This window comes from Leguminivora glycinivorella, chromosome 7, assembly GCF_023078275.1.
Source record: "Leguminivora glycinivorella isolate SPB_JAAS2020 chromosome 7, LegGlyc_1.1, whole genome shotgun sequence".
Taxonomy (NCBI): Eukaryota; Metazoa; Arthropoda; class Insecta; order Lepidoptera; family Tortricidae; genus Leguminivora; species Leguminivora glycinivorella.
Genome location: NC_062977.1, coordinates 755,073 through 773,648, shown reverse-complemented (window position 1 = coordinate 773,648; position 18,576 = coordinate 755,073). Strand labels below are relative to the sequence as shown.

Here is an 18,576-nt window from a genome sequence, read left to right as displayed (position 1 = left end):
GGTCTGAAAATCATGTCACTATATAAAAAGGTAGTACATAAATCTAAAATACTAGGCGTGATATTTAATAAGTAGGTAAATATAAGCCGGTTTCGGTGCTATCAACCTCTTCTACATTGCCTGGCTTTAGAACGCCGATTCTTTATGAAACAACTGTCAACATTATTTAAAAGAATGAGGGTTTTCTGAATCGTATTTTAGCCAGGCGGCGATATACTGAGGCTGTCTAACAGCAAACTTCAAATCCACCAATCACAATAAATCGACATTTATTGTACTAAAATGTACCTAAGACTTAAGTACCTTGAAGTTTGAAAAAAAAAATGGTTCAGAATAGGTACCCTCACTACACTGCTACCTATTAGAAATTAGATAAACACGTAAAGTTCTGTCTGTCTGTATAGTCACCGTTTTTTAACGCAGTTAATATTGGCATGGTACCTAAGCATTATTGAAGAGATTGATGGTAGCCCCTAAACCCTCTGTGCCACATTTCCGTAGTGACACTGATTGTTATAATTTAACACTAAAATGTACAAGCAAAAGATGCGATACACAAAACTTTGTGCGATATAAATTAGACTATACAATAAAATTGTAAGATTGATAATTATACATTTTTACACAATTATACATTATTCCGTATTTACAAATATAAACAAAACGTTCGATCTTTCGTTCATTATCAGTATAATAATTATGTTCACCACAGATGTCATATATACCATAGATCAAGCAAACGTATCTATTTAGCGTGTCAAATGAACTCAGTGAAATCCACTGAGTTGTCCGTCTTTACTCGCAGCTTGCAGCTTTCGGGCGTCAATCTTTGTAAGTTGAAGTCAACCAAAACATAAAAAATGCCTCGTTACGTGATATTCAATTGCAACAACACAAAAATTATGAACAATCAAGAGCCTGAGACATATTTAAAATTACAGGCAAGAATCAACTTCAGTACAAAATTTGACACGCTCGGCCCCTATACAAATATATGAATTTGTTTCTTCTATCTAAATTAAGTTCTGTGATGTTCACTATAAGAGTCACTCACACGTCAAATGCTGGAAATATGCTAGTGTAGTGTTTTTCTTATAGGTGTTTAGTTCGACGCATAAAAACGTTGTTCATTGCTTGACAAAGTTAACAACCTCATACTTGAATTAGGCTACTTCGTTAGATGCCGAACCTATCATACAATAAAGGCCAGAGCAGACAGTTGGCTGTACTGATACTAAACATATCACTTCACTAAAAGTAAAGATAGTGATTTCCAGCCAGTTCATATATGCTGAAGGAAAATAATAATATAGTTATTTCAATTAACATCTATGCAGTCGGCGCAAAGGAAGTTGTTATGACAGCGCAACTTATTATTTGTCAAGAAAGAACGAGTCATAACCGTAATCGATTTAATATAATGTTGATACGGATAAGGGCCAACACACAGCCTCTTGTGAGCGCCGGTATCTAGTCGAGAGCTCGGGAGACGCTAGTACAAGTATGTGGAGACCCAAAAGCCTCCGCCACAAATGAGCGCGTACAGGGCGCGATAAGGGAGCCCGGCTGACGCCGCGCGCGAGTTTCTCCCGAGAGAAGTCGAACGAGATCAAAGCGAGCCGCAAGATACGCTCGCATCGCACTCCACTCACACTACGCTGTTAAAACGCTCATGTGTTGCGGAGACTTAAGAATTCTAGGGGATAAGTATAGTTAGGTTTTACATTGGAGCCCGTTTGAGTGTGTCGTTGAAAATAACGTAGGCATAAATTATATATACAAATCGGCAATTAAATATCTAATCTGAAACTTATCTCAACTAAATGTCAGTTATGATTAATGAGTATTCATCATAAAAATGTACACTTCAGGTTTTACAACCGCTAAGATGGCGGAACGTGATGGTGGCACACGAGTGGTGAAAAAAATAACGCTGTTAAATACTTATTTATATAGGACGACAAAAGATAATCTTCAACTGCTCTAGATTAAGAACCCCGAGTATGTTTTGTAAGTAACACTTGTTATGGGTGCCTGACATTGAAAAGTAATTATACTCGAGTAAATAAGGATAATAGAACTCAAGACAATCGCTGTAAAACAATACTGAATATTTACTAAAGCAATGCGGAATTTGCATCAACATTGCGTTTGATTTATAATTTACACGTATTTACATTCTTAGTAACAATACCTACGGTAGTCTAATTTGACTGCTACGGGTAGTAAGGTTGCCATCGGATAGGTGTATACGAGCGCTCGAGGTACTCAAAAATATCTCAACACGCCTCTCGGCATGACAATAGAGGCGCGTTCAGGCCCCGTAGCCGAATGGAATTACTGCGACGCGACATGCCGTAGAAAGGCAGTCTGGCTCTATCGCGCCAATACGCAAGAGCTATAGAGATAGATAGCTACGAAAGAGATATTATTGTGAGCGTTTCGTGAGCATTTGTGCATTCGGCTACGCAAACAGATATTAGTGAGCACCTCTGACGCTCCGATATATTTGATGGCGAGTGTACTACCCGTCGCAGTCAAATCAGCTACTCATTATAAATGATCTAAATAATTTAATCAAAGTTGGTATGACAAAACATATAGAGACACTAGCCGATGCCCAGGACTTCGTTAGCGTGGGTTTATTTCCCAAATTTAGGAAAGCCCAGTTTCCTGCCGAAGTTGCGGCTTCTTAAAATAGAACAAACTTTCGTCCTCCACTTAATCCCCTTAGGAGATGAATTTCCGAAAATACTGAATTCGTTTTTCTTTTATTAGTCTAACTGTCATTTTACGAAGCTTCGAGTTCGTCGATTTAAATAAAACAGTTGAACCCTTTTTAACACCTCCAGGGAACGAATTATCAACAACCAAGAAATCACTATTATTGTATTTAAACTAAAAAAAACTTGTTCTTCATACAAACGATCATCCCTTTTTCAACCCCCTTGGGGGATGAATATCCAAAAACGCTGAGATTACTTTTCTCCTATTCTAATTTATTAACTTTTTGCCAAGTTTCATGTTCCTAACTCAAAATAAAATTTGATCCCCATACATACTTTCATCCCCTTTTCAACCCGTTTACAGGTTTTTTTTAAATAGCTATATCCTGTAAACATCCAACCTAGTGTGTAAACTTCAGCGTGTCTGCCGTGGCAAAAAGGAAATGTCGATATAGGTGTTCTTTTATATTATAGGTAGGTAGTAGGTACAGAGGGTTATAAGCATATTCTATGACAAAGGGACTGAATTTTAAAATAATATGATGTGATGTAAAATCTTCAATAAAGGAAAACCTAATCTAAATGTTCAATTTGTTCCGTCACAGCCGTAAGCGTCAGATGTATTGACCACCTTGTTTTCATAGCTTCCCTGACCTAGCTAGATTTTACTCCCTAAGGCACTGGTCTCACGAAAAACGAGTAAGCGATGAGCTATCGACGATAGAAAGGAACAAAAGATAGTCGCTCCCGCGTAAATAAAAGAGACGCGATGATAGCGCGAGTGAACGTGAACTATAAATCGCTCGCGCTATCTTTTGTGCGTTTCTATCGCTGATAGCTCATCGCTTGCTCGTTTTTGGTGGAACTATTGCCTAAAATATTCTACTGATTTATATGTCGTTCACATCGTTGACTGGCCTTTCGTGAACCTTATTGTAATAAAATAAGGCCTGTCATTGGCCTGACACGGGTGTTGCAGTTAGTATACAAAATAAACAAAACTATAAAGTTAGTAGCTCAAGCCTACTAAAACAAAACAAAGGAACTTTTTTGTAATCCCGTAGACGTCTAAGTTTTCACATTATCCGATGCGATATCGGATGTAGGACCGATATATTAAAGGCGCCATCTTTGATTTTTGCCTTTGACATCGTTTCTACATCCGACATCGGATCGGATAAAGTGAAAACGCTCTAAGGCCGCGATATTTTTTACATGTGTCTTAACAATTTGTCGATATTTTTATAAAACTTTGAGATCCAAGGTATTTAAACACACCTCTTCAGGGTCGCTGAATGGGTTGATATTCCTTCTCATAGCCACAGCTTTATTTTTAATTATACATAAACAATTGCATTGAGATACGGGTTCATTGCGCTTTCTCGGTGGCATTCATCTGCAGCGCCGCCAGCGCCCTACTGGCATCAGACTGGCCCTTCGCGAATCTTCTGTCGCTGAATGGGTAGACACAGCTTCAATTGTTTTTTAACTACTCATTAACTGTATTGAGATACGGGTTTCCTATTGTTGTGGCAGGCTGACCTGTCGTTCGCTGCGATCCGTCCGCGCTTCCTCGGTAGCATTCTTCTGTAGCGCCGCTAGCGCTTTGCTAGCGTCAGCTTGGTCCTCCTTCCTCCAGGCGACGGTTCCCCTCGGGGCGTAGGAGGACTCCTCGAAGCCGGAGCGGAGGCCGAGGATGATGCTGAGCGCGGAGGCGTCCTGCCCGTGGCAGCCCGAGTAGCGGTATTGAGGCTTCTTGTCGAAGCGACAACCGCCGGCTGCTTGAGCACCTGTGACATAATACTGTTTTAAACTGGAGCATAAGAGAGGCCATGTGATGGGCAGGGTCGCCATGTGATGTGAAATAGTGCATGAAACACATTTACGTATAGGTTTCTGTCTGAAGTTAACAAATTAGCTTCTTGTTATTAACTGGGAATGTGAGTGTCCTTGGCGCTTACGATACGGTGATTTTTTTTCTTTTCAAAATCCATACTAATATTATAAATGGGAAAGTGTGTGTGTTTGTTTCTCCGTCTTTCACAGCAAAACGGAGCGATGAAATGACGTGATTTTTTTAAGTAGAGATAAAGCTAAAGGGATGAAGAGTGACACGGGCTACTTTTTTATTTGTTTTGTCTCTTTCTAACCCCCTACTTCCCTAAAATGGGGGTTGGAATTTTGTATGGAGCATTCCGCAATTTTCGAATTTAACACGAGCGAAGCCGCGGGCAAAAGCTAGTAATACATAGAAAATGCGAAAACATTGCAAACCTATACATCGTTTCTGTAAGGTTCACATTCGTTGAGGTTGACGTACCTATAGGCATGATGCAGTCCTGCGTGAGCGCGCACTGCACCCACGGCCGCATCACCTCCTTCACGGCCGGCGTGTCCGCCACTAACAACCTGCAATCGATATGAAATCGTTCAGCGGACAGTCACATGCTGGTGCCGTGACCAGGATAATTAGTTGGATATCTTTTATATACACGAAAATGACACTAATAGGAGTCGAAGATGACAAAGATGCGTCTTGAATCAATGTTAGTTGAAATAAATGTTTATAATAGATATTTAACAAACCTTGTGAGTTCCAGCATCTGCACGAAGAGGAAGTCGTCTAGCGCCGCGTTGAGGTAGTGGAACATCCTCGGGTGAGTGAAGGACGTGACGGCGGCGCGCCGAGGGTACGCCAGTACCCCGGAGTGGGCCGCTCTCGTCCACAGAGCGGTGAGAGAGGCCGGCGAGCCAGTCCAGCGCTGGTTGGGCTCAGCGAAGATCACGCCGCCCACTCGGGATAACGCGTGCTGTGGGCAAACGAAATCGTGTTAGAAATAACAATATCAACAACATAGTTAAGTGTCTGTAAGTTAAAGTTTATTCAAATTTGAGAACAATTGAAATCTTAAGAAAAGTAAGTAACATGCAAAATATGTTTTTTTCTCAAACATGCAATGAAATATTGTCTTTACGTTCCTTAAAATGGACTGGGAAGTATTGCTTTTTGGGCGCAACAACTCGAGAGGACTGTAAAGGGATTTCATATTATTTTTTAGGCCTAGGCCTGCAAAGTAACTTTTTTTTATAAAATATTGTCCTTTAGAGCATTTTTTTTTATTTCATTGTATGTTTGAGAAAAGCACTATACATGCCTCGGCGTGAAAACGGATTCCTGGCCTCGTATCCCTATCCGGCCTCGCTCGGGCCGGAAATTCTCATTTTCCCGGCGTCTGATGTAATGTACTATTTTGTCAAGAAATATTTTTACACGGTTGTTTAATTTTTAATGTCCCGAAAGATTATCATTACAGGATTACCTCAGTTCGTGAATGCCACACAAGCGACTAGTTGCCTAATGAGCCTATTACAGCTATTGGATTAGGTACCGAGTTTGCCTTTCATCGAAATATTTATATACAAATACATATCCAAATACATACTAAAATATTTATGTAATTTATTATTATTTTTTATTTCCAACGCACAGGAGAATTTCGCAATATTGTGTTTGTGAACAATGAGTACCTTCGCAAAGTGATGCAAATGAAATGAACCTTGTAACCCGCAATTTACATAAACTTGAAGATTAGCTCACTGCAACTTGCACAAAGATAAAGTTAATTATTGTCCTTAAATTTACTCATTTAAAAGAATTAAAAGGTGTAGCTTTTAATTTTATACGGGACGATGCAACACTACCAACCTACTGTACATTATTATTTTATTTTCCATTGGATTTTGTTTCTTGGTTCCGCGCCATCAAAATATATCGGAATGCAGCAGCTCAAAAAGTCTAACGCTAGGTTCGTTTTTCCCATACGGCGTTAATTTTTCCCTTCTTCCGTAATACGCCATGTACATTGACGAATCCATTAATAGTAGAGGCATCAAGCGCGGATCCAGCTTCGTGCCCAGGGGGGGGTCACGTGGTAAAGGCCCAAGCCCCAGAGGGGGGGTCACGTGGTCTATTTGTATGGCCAACCTAGGCTCCAGGGGGGGGTCATGACCCCCATGACCCCCCCCCTGGATCCGCGCATGAGAGGCATGGTCAGATATTTGTGAGCGCCTTGTCAGCATTGATATATCTGCCAACGACTACTCAAGTATTAGCCTGACGTCACACGGCGTAATGTAGGTAAACGGCGTCGTCGCGTCTATCGGCCGTCTGCCAGCCTTGGCCGCGCCGATTAATGGCCGGAACGATAAAAAACACAACCATTTCCTACTCGGCCTTTGGAGACAAGTAATAAGGGTACTTAGATTTTCCGGTGTAGTTATACCTAAACTATGGTAAACTAGATTCTATCCGCGACTTCGTTGGGAAGACTGGCAAAGCTATGTTGTTGATAACCCCGCCTGTGCGAGGATGAAATAAACGTCATAATTTCATCGAACTCGAACTTTGACTGTGACGAGGCTGTCGAAATCGCATCCAACTTAGCTTGGTATTAGTCTTGGTTCCTATGACTCTGGTCTTTTTCGGGTTTCAAGCTATCTCGATAGGTACCTACTCCATATCAGGTAAATTTCAAAAACCCGATACTTCATCGGAATTTAATGTCGACCGTATCGATAATAAGTTCCGAGAAAGAATATTGAGAACAAAAAATACTGCGTGGAGTTCCTCCGGAAGAAGTGAAACTGAAACAAATGTGGAAATGAAAATAGAAAGGAGTATTTCAAACTTCGAGTTGGCAACACTGAGCGTTAAACTTTTAACGCTGTCAGTTGGAAGTCGCATTTTCATTTTAAAAACGAACACAAATGAAATAGCGTCCTGTAAACTTCATCAACGGCAGTGTGACGTGACGCTAATAACATACTACACCCATGCGGTTATGCACACTCCGCTTTGACTTACATACTACTCTGAAACAAAAGAACAATCGTGTTCTCCCACCTTAGATCTAAACTAAACGAGTGAAGGATCATAATAGTAAAACTTCAGCTTATGCATTTACAGCTTTTCGCTTATAAAGTTGCCGTCAAATGTCATTACTGCAGTGGAAATTCATGTCGATAATGATTAGGTAAGAACCAGGTCGAGTTTAGGACGAGTGACCTAGTAGCTAAGTTTACGGTAAGTACTTTATCCTGCGACGAACTGGTGACAATTAGATAGGATTGCCATCCGTCTGGGTTTCCCCGGATTAAGTCCTAGGGCATCCGGGGAGCGTCTGGGCGGGGTTTCATTCGTAGTTCGGGTTATTTTAAATCTTGTCTGTGATATATATGATGAGTAAGCTTAGTAAAAAAAAATACGCTTACGCTCTGTGCCCGAACGCCGCCACCAATTTTTTTGACATGTCCGGTTTTTGGACTCTAAAATCCAGGATTATCAATATATCACACGTCTTGTTTTGGGATACCAAATTTTAAAGATGGCAACTCTACGTTTAGATCTTAATTCAGGCGGCATGTGACGTTTCGCAATGAAAACGAAGATAGGACGGCATGTGTGAGTTTGTGAAGTGCATCTCTGGAGAGGTCACGTGAGCAATGTGTGTGCTCAGTCCAGGCTTCAATAAGGGAGTCAATTTGTATGATCTAGGCTGGACCCGCGCATGATTGAATGAATGATAGATAGATAGATGATTCGTGCATGATTGAATTAATGGTAATACGTTTTTTTTAGGAAGTGTTATCAGTCAGGAAATACTGATTATTTTACTATATTAGATTTTTTCTGGTCAGTTTTTGTGACTAAGTAGATAGGTATAGATAGGTAATATTATAGATAAGAGCGCATAGTAAGTAAACGTGTGTCTGCGTAATCTATAAGTACACTCCACATGAGTGTTTGTTTAGGCGTTATCGTTTTGCAACAGGGTTTGCAAACAACCGTGGCTAAATAGTCTAAATACGCGCCTATATGTGTCATTGTAAAGATTTATTGACAAAACCAATGCGTTACGTTATTTTTCCTTACGCCATTTCCTAATATAATTATTTCGTACAATAGCATCCTAACATTGCTATATTTATATTCATATTCATATCTATTTATTGCATCCATGGTGTTATAAGATGTTACAAAGTAGGTATACGTGCTCATGGACCCTATAAGGGCGTGGCAACATATATTTATATGCTATAACTACATTTACATTAAACATTAAACATACCCAATGCGTAGCCTATTTTCACGCCTTAACTAAGTTATTACCTATTTTTTTAACTTATAAATGGGCTTACTCATGGGTCTCAGATTAGCCGAGGCGAAGACGTGGCGTACGATGAAGCGAGCTCGTTCAGAAGGTGCTATAATTACTACTACATGGCAAAGAGTACAAATGGAAGTATTTTTTATTCTTACCCCATTTTACCATACCTATGGATTTTGTTTCAGGAAATGATTGAGAACATGTAAATATAGAGCCATGCTGAGCATAGGGGATACACTGAAGTACGTTTCTAAATATTTACATAGTAGCTATTTTAGCTCCCTAAGCCGAATATTATGAACAACAATGCCTAAGAGGCCAGTTTAAATAGGAGGTTAGTTTTAGCAATTTACAAACCTATATCTAGACTAGTATACAGGGTGAAATAAACGGTCCTTTTTATTTCACCGTGTATAATAGTATAGTACAGTCACCGGCATAAGTGATGATTTATGTACCTTGTCATATTAACGTCTTGTTTGAAATGTCATACGAAATTGTCAAACTATTAAAAGCGACAAGCTACAGAAATCATCACTTTTTATGCCGGTTACTGTACCTACGTTTCGTTGTTGCTAAAGTCATTCTATTGGTTCTTAACAATTCCCTCGCTATTACTCCTAGCATAAATCCGACGGAAACGCAGTCTTAGTGCGTTTACACATTATCTGATCCGATATCTGATCCGATACATTAACAGTTGCATAAAAAAAACATGCACCATCTTTGACATTTGCATATGAAATCCATCCTACATCCGATAAAAGGATGATAGGTTCGCACGATCTTTATCAGAGGACCTAGAGGACCTCAAAATCTAACTGTTAGGTATCTGATTCACGGCTCCCTTATGCCTCTCGCTCGAGGATTAGAGATAGACCAAGACTCTGTAGCACCACGTGGTAGGTAAGTTACATTGATATAGTTCCCAGGCGGTAGTCATCGTGAATAGACAACAGTCTGCCACGCGAAGGTCGTAATGTAATTAATGACACCAAAACGGAACCTAATCGTCAACGCGTGACACCCAGCCGTAGAAACGTGTGATACACTAAAATATACCTTTTAACATGATAATATGATTTAAATTTAAGTTGGAAAGGTACGAGCTGACGACAGTCGATGTTATTCTGTCATTAAATTTTCAGATGTTTGTTGATGAAAGTTTAGGAACTTGTATTGTACCACACACACACACACTAGGGTGACTGGTAGGGAGACTGTCCCAAATAAATTTGAGATGGCGATTCGCACTTCAACTTTTTATACGTCGTGTTTTTTTAAACTTGTAAAATTGGGTAACTCACGTAAAATTCTCGAAGATCGCTCATCGCATCGCGTGTGCTCAATGAAGATGCTCTTCGTTACGGTGTGAAACATGTCGGCTATTTTCGACAATTTTACGTGAGTTACCCGATTTCACATGGCAAGTGTCTCACGGTAGTTTTGTTATTAAAATTGCTATTCTTTACGTGTTTTTTTTTTGTTTTCTGGTATTATTAGATACATTTTTAACCCCTGACGCAAAAACGACGGGGTGTTATAAGTTTGACGTGTCTGTCTGTCTGTTTGTCTGTCTGTGTGTGTGTCTGTTTGTGGCATCGTAGCTCCTGAACGGATGAACTGATTTCGATTTCGTTTTTTTTATTTGAAAGCTGTGTTAGTCGGGAGTGTTCTTAGCCATGGTTCATGAAAATCGGTCCACTAAATCGCGGTCGGGGGTTTTTTCAAAATTTTAATTTTGTGGTTAGGTTACAGATTTAGGATTCCGTACTTCGAAAGGAAAAAGCAACCCTTCTAAGATCAATTCACTTATTTACCATCCATCAGTCCGTCTGTTAGTCTGTCAAGACCTTTTTTCTAAGGAACGCGTATCAGTCATAACCCCCTTGTTTCGCTGTCGGGTAGAAATTCCCAGTCTTAAGTGGTCTTTCATTTTGTTTCTAAGAAGGATAAACACAAATTATCCCATATCTTTTACAAAACCATACGTTTTGCCGCGAGCTACATCTGATCCTATGACCTCGATTCCGTAGCGTCCAATAAAATAATTTTGAGTCTTTTTACCAACGCGTAGGTTCTAAAAATATTCGCAATATAAGACACTTGTGTTTCAAGGCCAAAGTGGCAAAAATATAATTTGCTTGGGTGTGGTTTCTTGTGATGATACTTTCAAACGTATACCTACTCGTTATTGCGTAATGAATAATGATAATTAAGCCAAGTAGGTAAATAATTATGTCTTATACTTTAGGATGTCCTACAGATCCTTTGGGCTGAATGAACGCGATACATGATCGACAGCCCGCCTGCTTCTGGCTACTGTAGAACCTTTTCACAGTTAACATCAAAATTGATTGTATGGAAAATAAAGCATGATCAATGAGACAGGGTTCTAGTTCTAGGGAAGCCTATAATTCCAATTGGTTGACCGTAGGTGCATATGATGTACTTAATATGAATACCATCTTTATAATTAGGAAACTGGACTCCGTGCGGTTGACCACGCTGATATGCGTTGCAATGAATCTGTTAAACGATTGCTAACTAACCACTTGTCATTCTATACCGTCGATAACAACACAGATAAGCAGTGCACTTCATGTGCCATAAACATGGTTAATGCATATTTTTGTTGCAGTCATTTTGATTGCCTACTTTGTTTCCCACTTTGTACGATTGACCATTTTTTTCGCCGCTCATCCGCTAATCTCGGCTCTGTATACAAACATCTGAGTATGACACCTTTTTTTAGGGTTCCGTAGTCAACTAGGAACCCTTATAGTTTCGCCATGTCTGTCTGTCCGTCCGTCCGTCCGTCCGCGGATAATCTCAGTAACCGTTAGCACTAGAAACCTGAAATTTGGTACCAATATGTATATGAATCACGCCGACAAAGTGCAAAAATAAAAAATGGAAAAAAATGTTTTATTAGGGTACTCCCCCTACATGTAAAGTGGGGGCTGAAATTTTTTTTCATTCCAACCCTAACGTGTGATATATTGTTGGATAGGTATTTAAAAATGAATAAGGGTTTGCTAACATCGTTTTTTGATAATATTTATATTTTCGGAAATAATCGCTCCTAAAGGAAAAAAAAGTGCGTCCCCCCCCTCTAACTTTTGAACCATATGTTTAAAAAATATGAAAAAAATCACAAAAGTAGAACTTTATAAAGACTTTCTAGGAACTTGAACTTGATAGGTTCAGTAGTTTTTCAGAAAAATACGGAAAACTACGGAACCCTACACTGAGCGTGGCCCGACACGCTCTTGGCCGGTTTTTTCTTTTCTTTTTCTGAATAGGTAGACGTTTGACCACGATCACACCTGATGGTAAGTGATGACCTGGGTGCGGTAGAATGTTCGCCGTCCTAAGCGGCAAGCCACACACAGGCGACGCACGTCGTAAGACGCGGAACGGACGCCCGCGCCGCGCCGCCCGAGTGTCTTACGACCTGCGTCGCCTGTGTTTGGATAGTCCCTTACGACGTGCGTCGCCTGTGTGTGGCTTGCCGCTAAGGCGACTCTTCGTCTCCATACAGCACATTACAGGTTTAATAGTGGGTAGACAGTACAGTGTATACCCCCTTCCTATAGTATGAGTTTAGTAGAACGAGGTGGAGGTGGGATTCCCGCATCCCACAAATGCCTACGAATCCAACTTATCTACTCGAGAGTCGAGATAGAAATAATTATCTTCATAATTCAGTTAACACCAATCAAGGGTGTTTTTGTGGTGGCGGCGTACACAGGTCCCGTGAGAGTCGTGAGCATCGACCCCGCGAAGGATACGGCGAGCCTTGCCCATGTGCCTATCAGCCGGCAACAGTGTCCCGAGATGAGATGGTGTTATTCTTCTCAGGTGCCAGCACCACTCTCTCTCTATTGGCCTCAAAGTCCATAACAGACTATACATGCAGTGTCAAGTGGGGCGACAGCGTTTTTCATGGCTATGTGAGCCAATACGGGAGCGACAAACACGACCACAACTCGGGCAGGTGAAGTGTGCACTCTGCGAACACGTATCGCGCTGATGACGCTTGGCGAGCTTACTTGCGAGTGTCGCAAACCAAGCATTGTCGTGGATTTTGCGTCCGTCGAACACCATCAGTTTGCGTCATTTGTCCCTGTCCTGCGCAAGCTCTTCCCATGCACACCGCACGGGTAATACCTACAGTCAACCATTTGGAACCCTAGGCTCAGGGAGAATAGAAGTATAAAGGAGGAACATCTGTTCGACAGATGTTCCTCCTTGCACAACAATCGCAAAAATGACCAGCTGAGGCCTTGTAATTGCAGTTACAAATCTCTCCGCTTGGAGCGCATGTCTCGCTCAATGATCAGCGATGTGACATGACATTAGAAATTCTTTTCTCTAGGCTGATTTCGTCAGACTGAGCAAGTCAAGACGTAGTCCCGTGGTAGTGCGCTGGCTTCGTACGCAGATGTTCTCGGGTTCGATTCTGACAGCGATCTTTTTGCTTTTTGTTTTTTTTTATACATTAATTTTCTTTTTGTATATTTTATTTGTGTTTATTTATTGTTTTATTCAGACAAATGTTAATTTAAGCCCTTTTACATTGTTTGCCTCATCTTAGGATTATTAGGTAGGTAATGTTGTAAGTCTTGCGAATGAAATTTCGAAAAGTTGTAACAAAACAAAATATTTTTGGACATTAAAAAAAAGTAGAAAAAAATAAAAAAGATCTCATCAGGATTTGAACCTGGGACCTCTTGCTCCGTAGGCGGGGTCACTACCGAGAAGGCTAAGAGATTGTCAAACCTTTATCTACCTGCTATTGCAGCGCCACCTATCTTTTCTTTTATATGTGCAGTTCTGATACTTAAAGCTTTCGCTCCTTATATTTCAGCTCCATACCTAGGCTACTCTACAACCATGTCAAAATGACAAGCAGTAAGAGATTTCTTACAATCTGATTTATAACGTCACTATGTATAGTCAACGACATTATAGACTAACCTGTATGATGAGCGGGCGATACGCGGTGATGCTTTCGTCGCTGACGTGAGAGGGGAAAGCGTCCAGGTCGAAGTCGATGACAGCACAACGTGACGAGTTGCAGTAGCTCGACACCTGTCAACAATGGTAGAGGTTTTAACAGGGATGGGGTAAACAGTTGGTCCTTAGATAATTTAGATTTTATTAACTAAGCGAATTACAAAGACTGTGCCGCCTTGCGAGAAAACTTTAAGTGAAGCATATCAGTCTCTTTAGATATTGGGCATTGTAAATATACGCGCGGGCGCTATGGTTTATCAGTCGCTTCTCACGGATTCCGAGACAATATATAGAGTGCTAGAGAAGCTACAGAGTCATAGATCTCACAGTAACCCTTATAAATTGAGCAACCAAGTAGAGATCTTGGAACAAACTCCCAGAAGACATGGTCTCAGCACAAAATGTGAATCAGTTTAAAAATAGACTAGACAAGCACATCACATCTATTACCCGGCAATGATTACTGTTATAATGATCACTGGATACAGGCTATATCAGTTTTTTAACTGCATTCCTGCTTATTAAATAATAAATAATATATAGGGCCCAATTGTCAATTTTAGATAACTTATTCTACTTGGTCACAGTCACCTGAGTCACCTGCAATAACATGTTACTAAACAAGGGCTGCAAAAATATCTGATACAATTACAATGGTATTTGTACAGATCTATGTTTATCATTGCTAGTAGAAATATATTGTTCAGACTAATATCACATGTTAAAGTGTTGTTATACTCACCACAGCCAATGAGTTTGGCTTTAATCCTAAATTGTACAGCAGTACAGTGTAGGGCAGCTTCGCTGCCGCCCTCACAAAGCTCACCGCCATGGCAGGGTCATCCCGGGCGTGTGTCACTATTACCGGCACCGTGGTGTTATGCCAGGGCTCCACATGCCCCGAGAGCCCCAGCATCTTGAGGTATCTCTCCTCTTCCACCAGGTGGTTCTCTTCCACATCTCGGAGGTTGTCCTGTGGGGACACAACCTGCTGCATTATAAGATGGTTCTCTGTAGGATTTTTTTTAATTGGAGAGGTATTTTCTTTTATGACTTCATATTATTTTGTGCATAAAGAATTTAAAATAGGCTGAAAATGGGCCATTTTTTTAAAAGTTGTCCACTTTTTTTTTGGATTTGGAAATTTTTATGTGGTTTCCACTCACAATCGCGAGCTCTTTCAATTCTAATGGGAGAAAGAAAGTGTCCCAAGGTTTTTTCCCATTCCGTTACCATTTTTTCATACATTTTGTATGGAGGTAAAGGAATGGAAGGTTCGAAAAAATGTATGGAAATCTTGGGACTTTTTTTTCGAGGATCGAAAGACCTCGCGATTCTGAAAATTAATCGCGTAAAAATACCCATGTTACAAAAAAGTGGGGTGGACACCTTTGAAAAAAATAGCCCAAATATAACTGTAAGGTCAGTGCGGGCAAGACCGGCATAGTTTATTTGAAATAAAGTTTGAGTGGATAAAACTCTATAATTAATGCAGTCTGGCGTAATGCGCATGGTCCTATGGGATAGCAAATATTATATTTTACAAAGCTTTTACAGTATTTTGGTGAAATAAGGTACTTTTAAGTGATAAAAATCAAATTTTTTAAGGCTCGGCGGGTTGACCGTTCTCCCGCGATGAGCACGGAAAGACCGTCTAGTGCTTGTTGTCGCGTAATTTCATATGAGACTAGGTTCCAAAATCATGATCATTGTTATTTTACGTAACAACGGGGCAGAATGTGCTAGATAATTATTAAAATAACGTTGAAATTTTGAACATATAAGCATTTTTCTATTTATAAGGCAAGACCGGCATATGTCCCGTAGATGGGGTTCATAACCTTTTCTTTTCAGGTCCAGATATTGCATAATACTGTTTTTCCAACGAACACCAGCGAATACAATTTAGTCACGATATTACAGGCTCATATAAATCCAACTACTTATCTGTTTTTGAAACTATGTTATTAAGAAAACGTAATAGGATATTAAGATACGTGAATTAGTTTGGTAACATTTCTTAGCAATGCTTGGTTTTGCTTTAGTCTATATGAACGATACAGTTTATATGAATGAATGCGTTATTTTTTTTTCATCATACTCGCACACTAAATGTGATTTTGCATGCAGGCGGAGCGTGAGTTATAGAAAAATCGTTCTCCCAAGGGAGTTATGAAATTTCTAGTACTGTATTCAATTTTTTTTTATCTTTTTACATATTTTTATATTGCAAGTGTGATGAAAAACATTGTGTGTAACTCGGGGAGTATGAATATTACAAACTCGAGTCTTTAAATCGCTCTGGCATGCCGTCGCGATTTAACTTACTCTCGTTAGTAATATTCAAGTTCCTTCCCTTGATGCACAATGTACTATTAAATGCTAAATAAAAAAATACTACCCACTATTTATCCATTACAGCCTTTGTTAAAATACGTCAAATTGGCATTGTTGATACCAAGTCATTTTTTTTACAAGGGCATTTTAAAGTCGTTATTTAATCGCAAGTAGGCTTAGTTCTGTTCACCACTTATAATTCTTCACAACTATGTCATTTTTATTTAATACTTTCGAATGATATTAGTAACACCATACGAATCATTACCAAAACTGTATTTCGAAGTTAAAATCAAAAACGGTACAATTATCATAAGCCAAAAACGTACTTATATATTGATATTGTTTACACTCGACTTATTTCCAATAAAGCCTAAAAAAGGTTGGCAACTCCTTGTTTATCGTATGCCGGTCTTGCCTTTCTCTTTTATGCCGGACTTTCTGAGTAGGCACAATTTCTAAGTTACATATTTCAGAACATAAAACAAGAAATTGAACGCGTTTTGAGTAGATTAATAGTACTAGTCAGAAAGAACGGTTATTAAATGAGTACGTTACATATATGATATACAAATATTCCTACTGCTTCTATTTTATTCTAATTTTTTGCGGAACCATGTTGAACTCGATGCTCGAGTTCGAAACACGAATCAAGTTTATTGTTAACTAGTGTTCGTCTTAGGGATATGTATTGAAGACCAATGGCTTAAGGATGAAAAACTGATATACCTTCGGAGGTGTGAGAGGCGTAGATATATAAACACAAAAGTTATAGTCAATAGACGGTCTTTCCGGGTAGACGGTCTTCCCCACACTGACCTTAGCTTTCTAATATAATTATAAATTAAATGAAAATGAAAAAAAAAAATTTTCTCTAAATCATACAGGTCAATATACATTAATAAGGATCTCTGAGTAGGTATAACTCTGACAAGAGAACCTGTGTCTGCAGTCATATGTTGTACGTTTAGTTAATCATAAATCTAGTATGTTATTTTAAACAATGCAATTCTGTATACATTATAAAGACCATTCTCATCTACATAGCATACTGAAATTAATGGCATTTCCCTGAGACAGCACACTAGTTGGATAAACTTTATTACATTGGTGCATCCCTATCGCACTTACAAATAGTGTGAAAAGGACGGCCTGGCATTATTTAATTTATCATGAGACCATGCTTGCCTGCCTGATCTTTATCTAACTTCATAAACAATAATAGCATAGTTTAAAGACTCTATGTTCGTTAACATAATTCTAAATAGTTTTTTTATTGTAATTAAGTGATTACTGAGATTGTCAACAACAGAAGCTATTCAACATGCAAGACTTCTGAGCCCTTATAACAGCTCTAGGGCACAAATTAAAAAATGCATGCCAATTTACTTTGGTAATGAAAGTTATTTTATGAGGTATGTCTTGCTTGTAGTGGTCTGAGGTAATATTTTTATTCAAAGTGTATTTTGACGCAGCTAAAAACTGACGAAAAAAGTTTCCCTTAAGTATATCTTTGTCCATTTCACACTTTGTTAAAAAATAATGAAGTTTGTACAAACAGGCAAGTGCAGTACCTGGAAGTCCTTGATGTGCTGGTGCGTCTGCGATACGATATTCTGGATGGACTGCGGCTGCTGCGAGTGGAACACGATCAGGAACAGGCTGGTCGCGAACACCGACGTCGAGAACAGCAGGAAACTCTTAGTCTTCATCTTGCCCGCTCATTCTACCACTTCCCGGCATTTCCACGATCTCCGTCCCTTCACCACACCAGCCCGCTCATCACACGCACCCCTTCATCCTCAAACCACCACTCATGTTTGAACTTCTTTGAAAAATAAATCAATATCACTGACAGCCGCTTCCCCGCTCATTTATTTGACAAACTATACACAATATCCACCTCGCATTAAAAGCCAAAATTGGAATCAGTAACAATATTCACAGCCATAACTGACTATATACCGCTCTGCATGTCATATTATTTTTTTATAATATTTTTTGCAATAGACAGGCGACTCCTTCCGCAACGGCAAAAAAAGATGACTGATTGATTTGTTTGAGTGACTGAATGAATGACCGAATGATATAGATGTATACCTACTTATACACTTCAAACCAAAGAATATTTGTAACATGAATTGGAACTCAAAAAGTACATTTTCAACTGCAATCGAGGAAAATTATTATATTAAACTTATTTATAAACAAAAGAATATAAATTAAAAAATGTGGTAAACTGCCAACACTGTTTTACGTTCCCATTGACATTTACTAAATAAATCACTCCAAAACGTACCTTGTGGTAAATGGATTGCGATAGC

The 18,576-nt window shown here is 39.4% G+C and overlaps 1 protein-coding gene across 1 annotated transcript; it reads right to left on the bottom strand.

Annotated features, from left to right (window-relative positions):
- Positions 1 to 1,036: 1,036 nt before the first annotated feature.
- On the bottom strand, positions 1,037 to 18,512 carry LOC125227991. Its single transcript, XM_048132427.1, has 6 exons — positions 17,827 to 18,512; positions 14,658 to 14,903; positions 13,877 to 13,990; positions 5,313 to 5,536; positions 5,047 to 5,135; positions 1,037 to 4,516 (listed from the first exon to the last, which is right to left on the bottom strand). Exons 1-6 carry the CDS (start codon positions 17,962 to 17,964, stop codon positions 4,248 to 4,250), a joined length of 1,080 nt encoding a protein of 359 aa, XP_047988384.1. The 5' UTR covers positions 17,965 to 18,512; the 3' UTR covers positions 1,037 to 4,247.
- Positions 18,513 to 18,576: the final 64 nt, after the last annotated feature.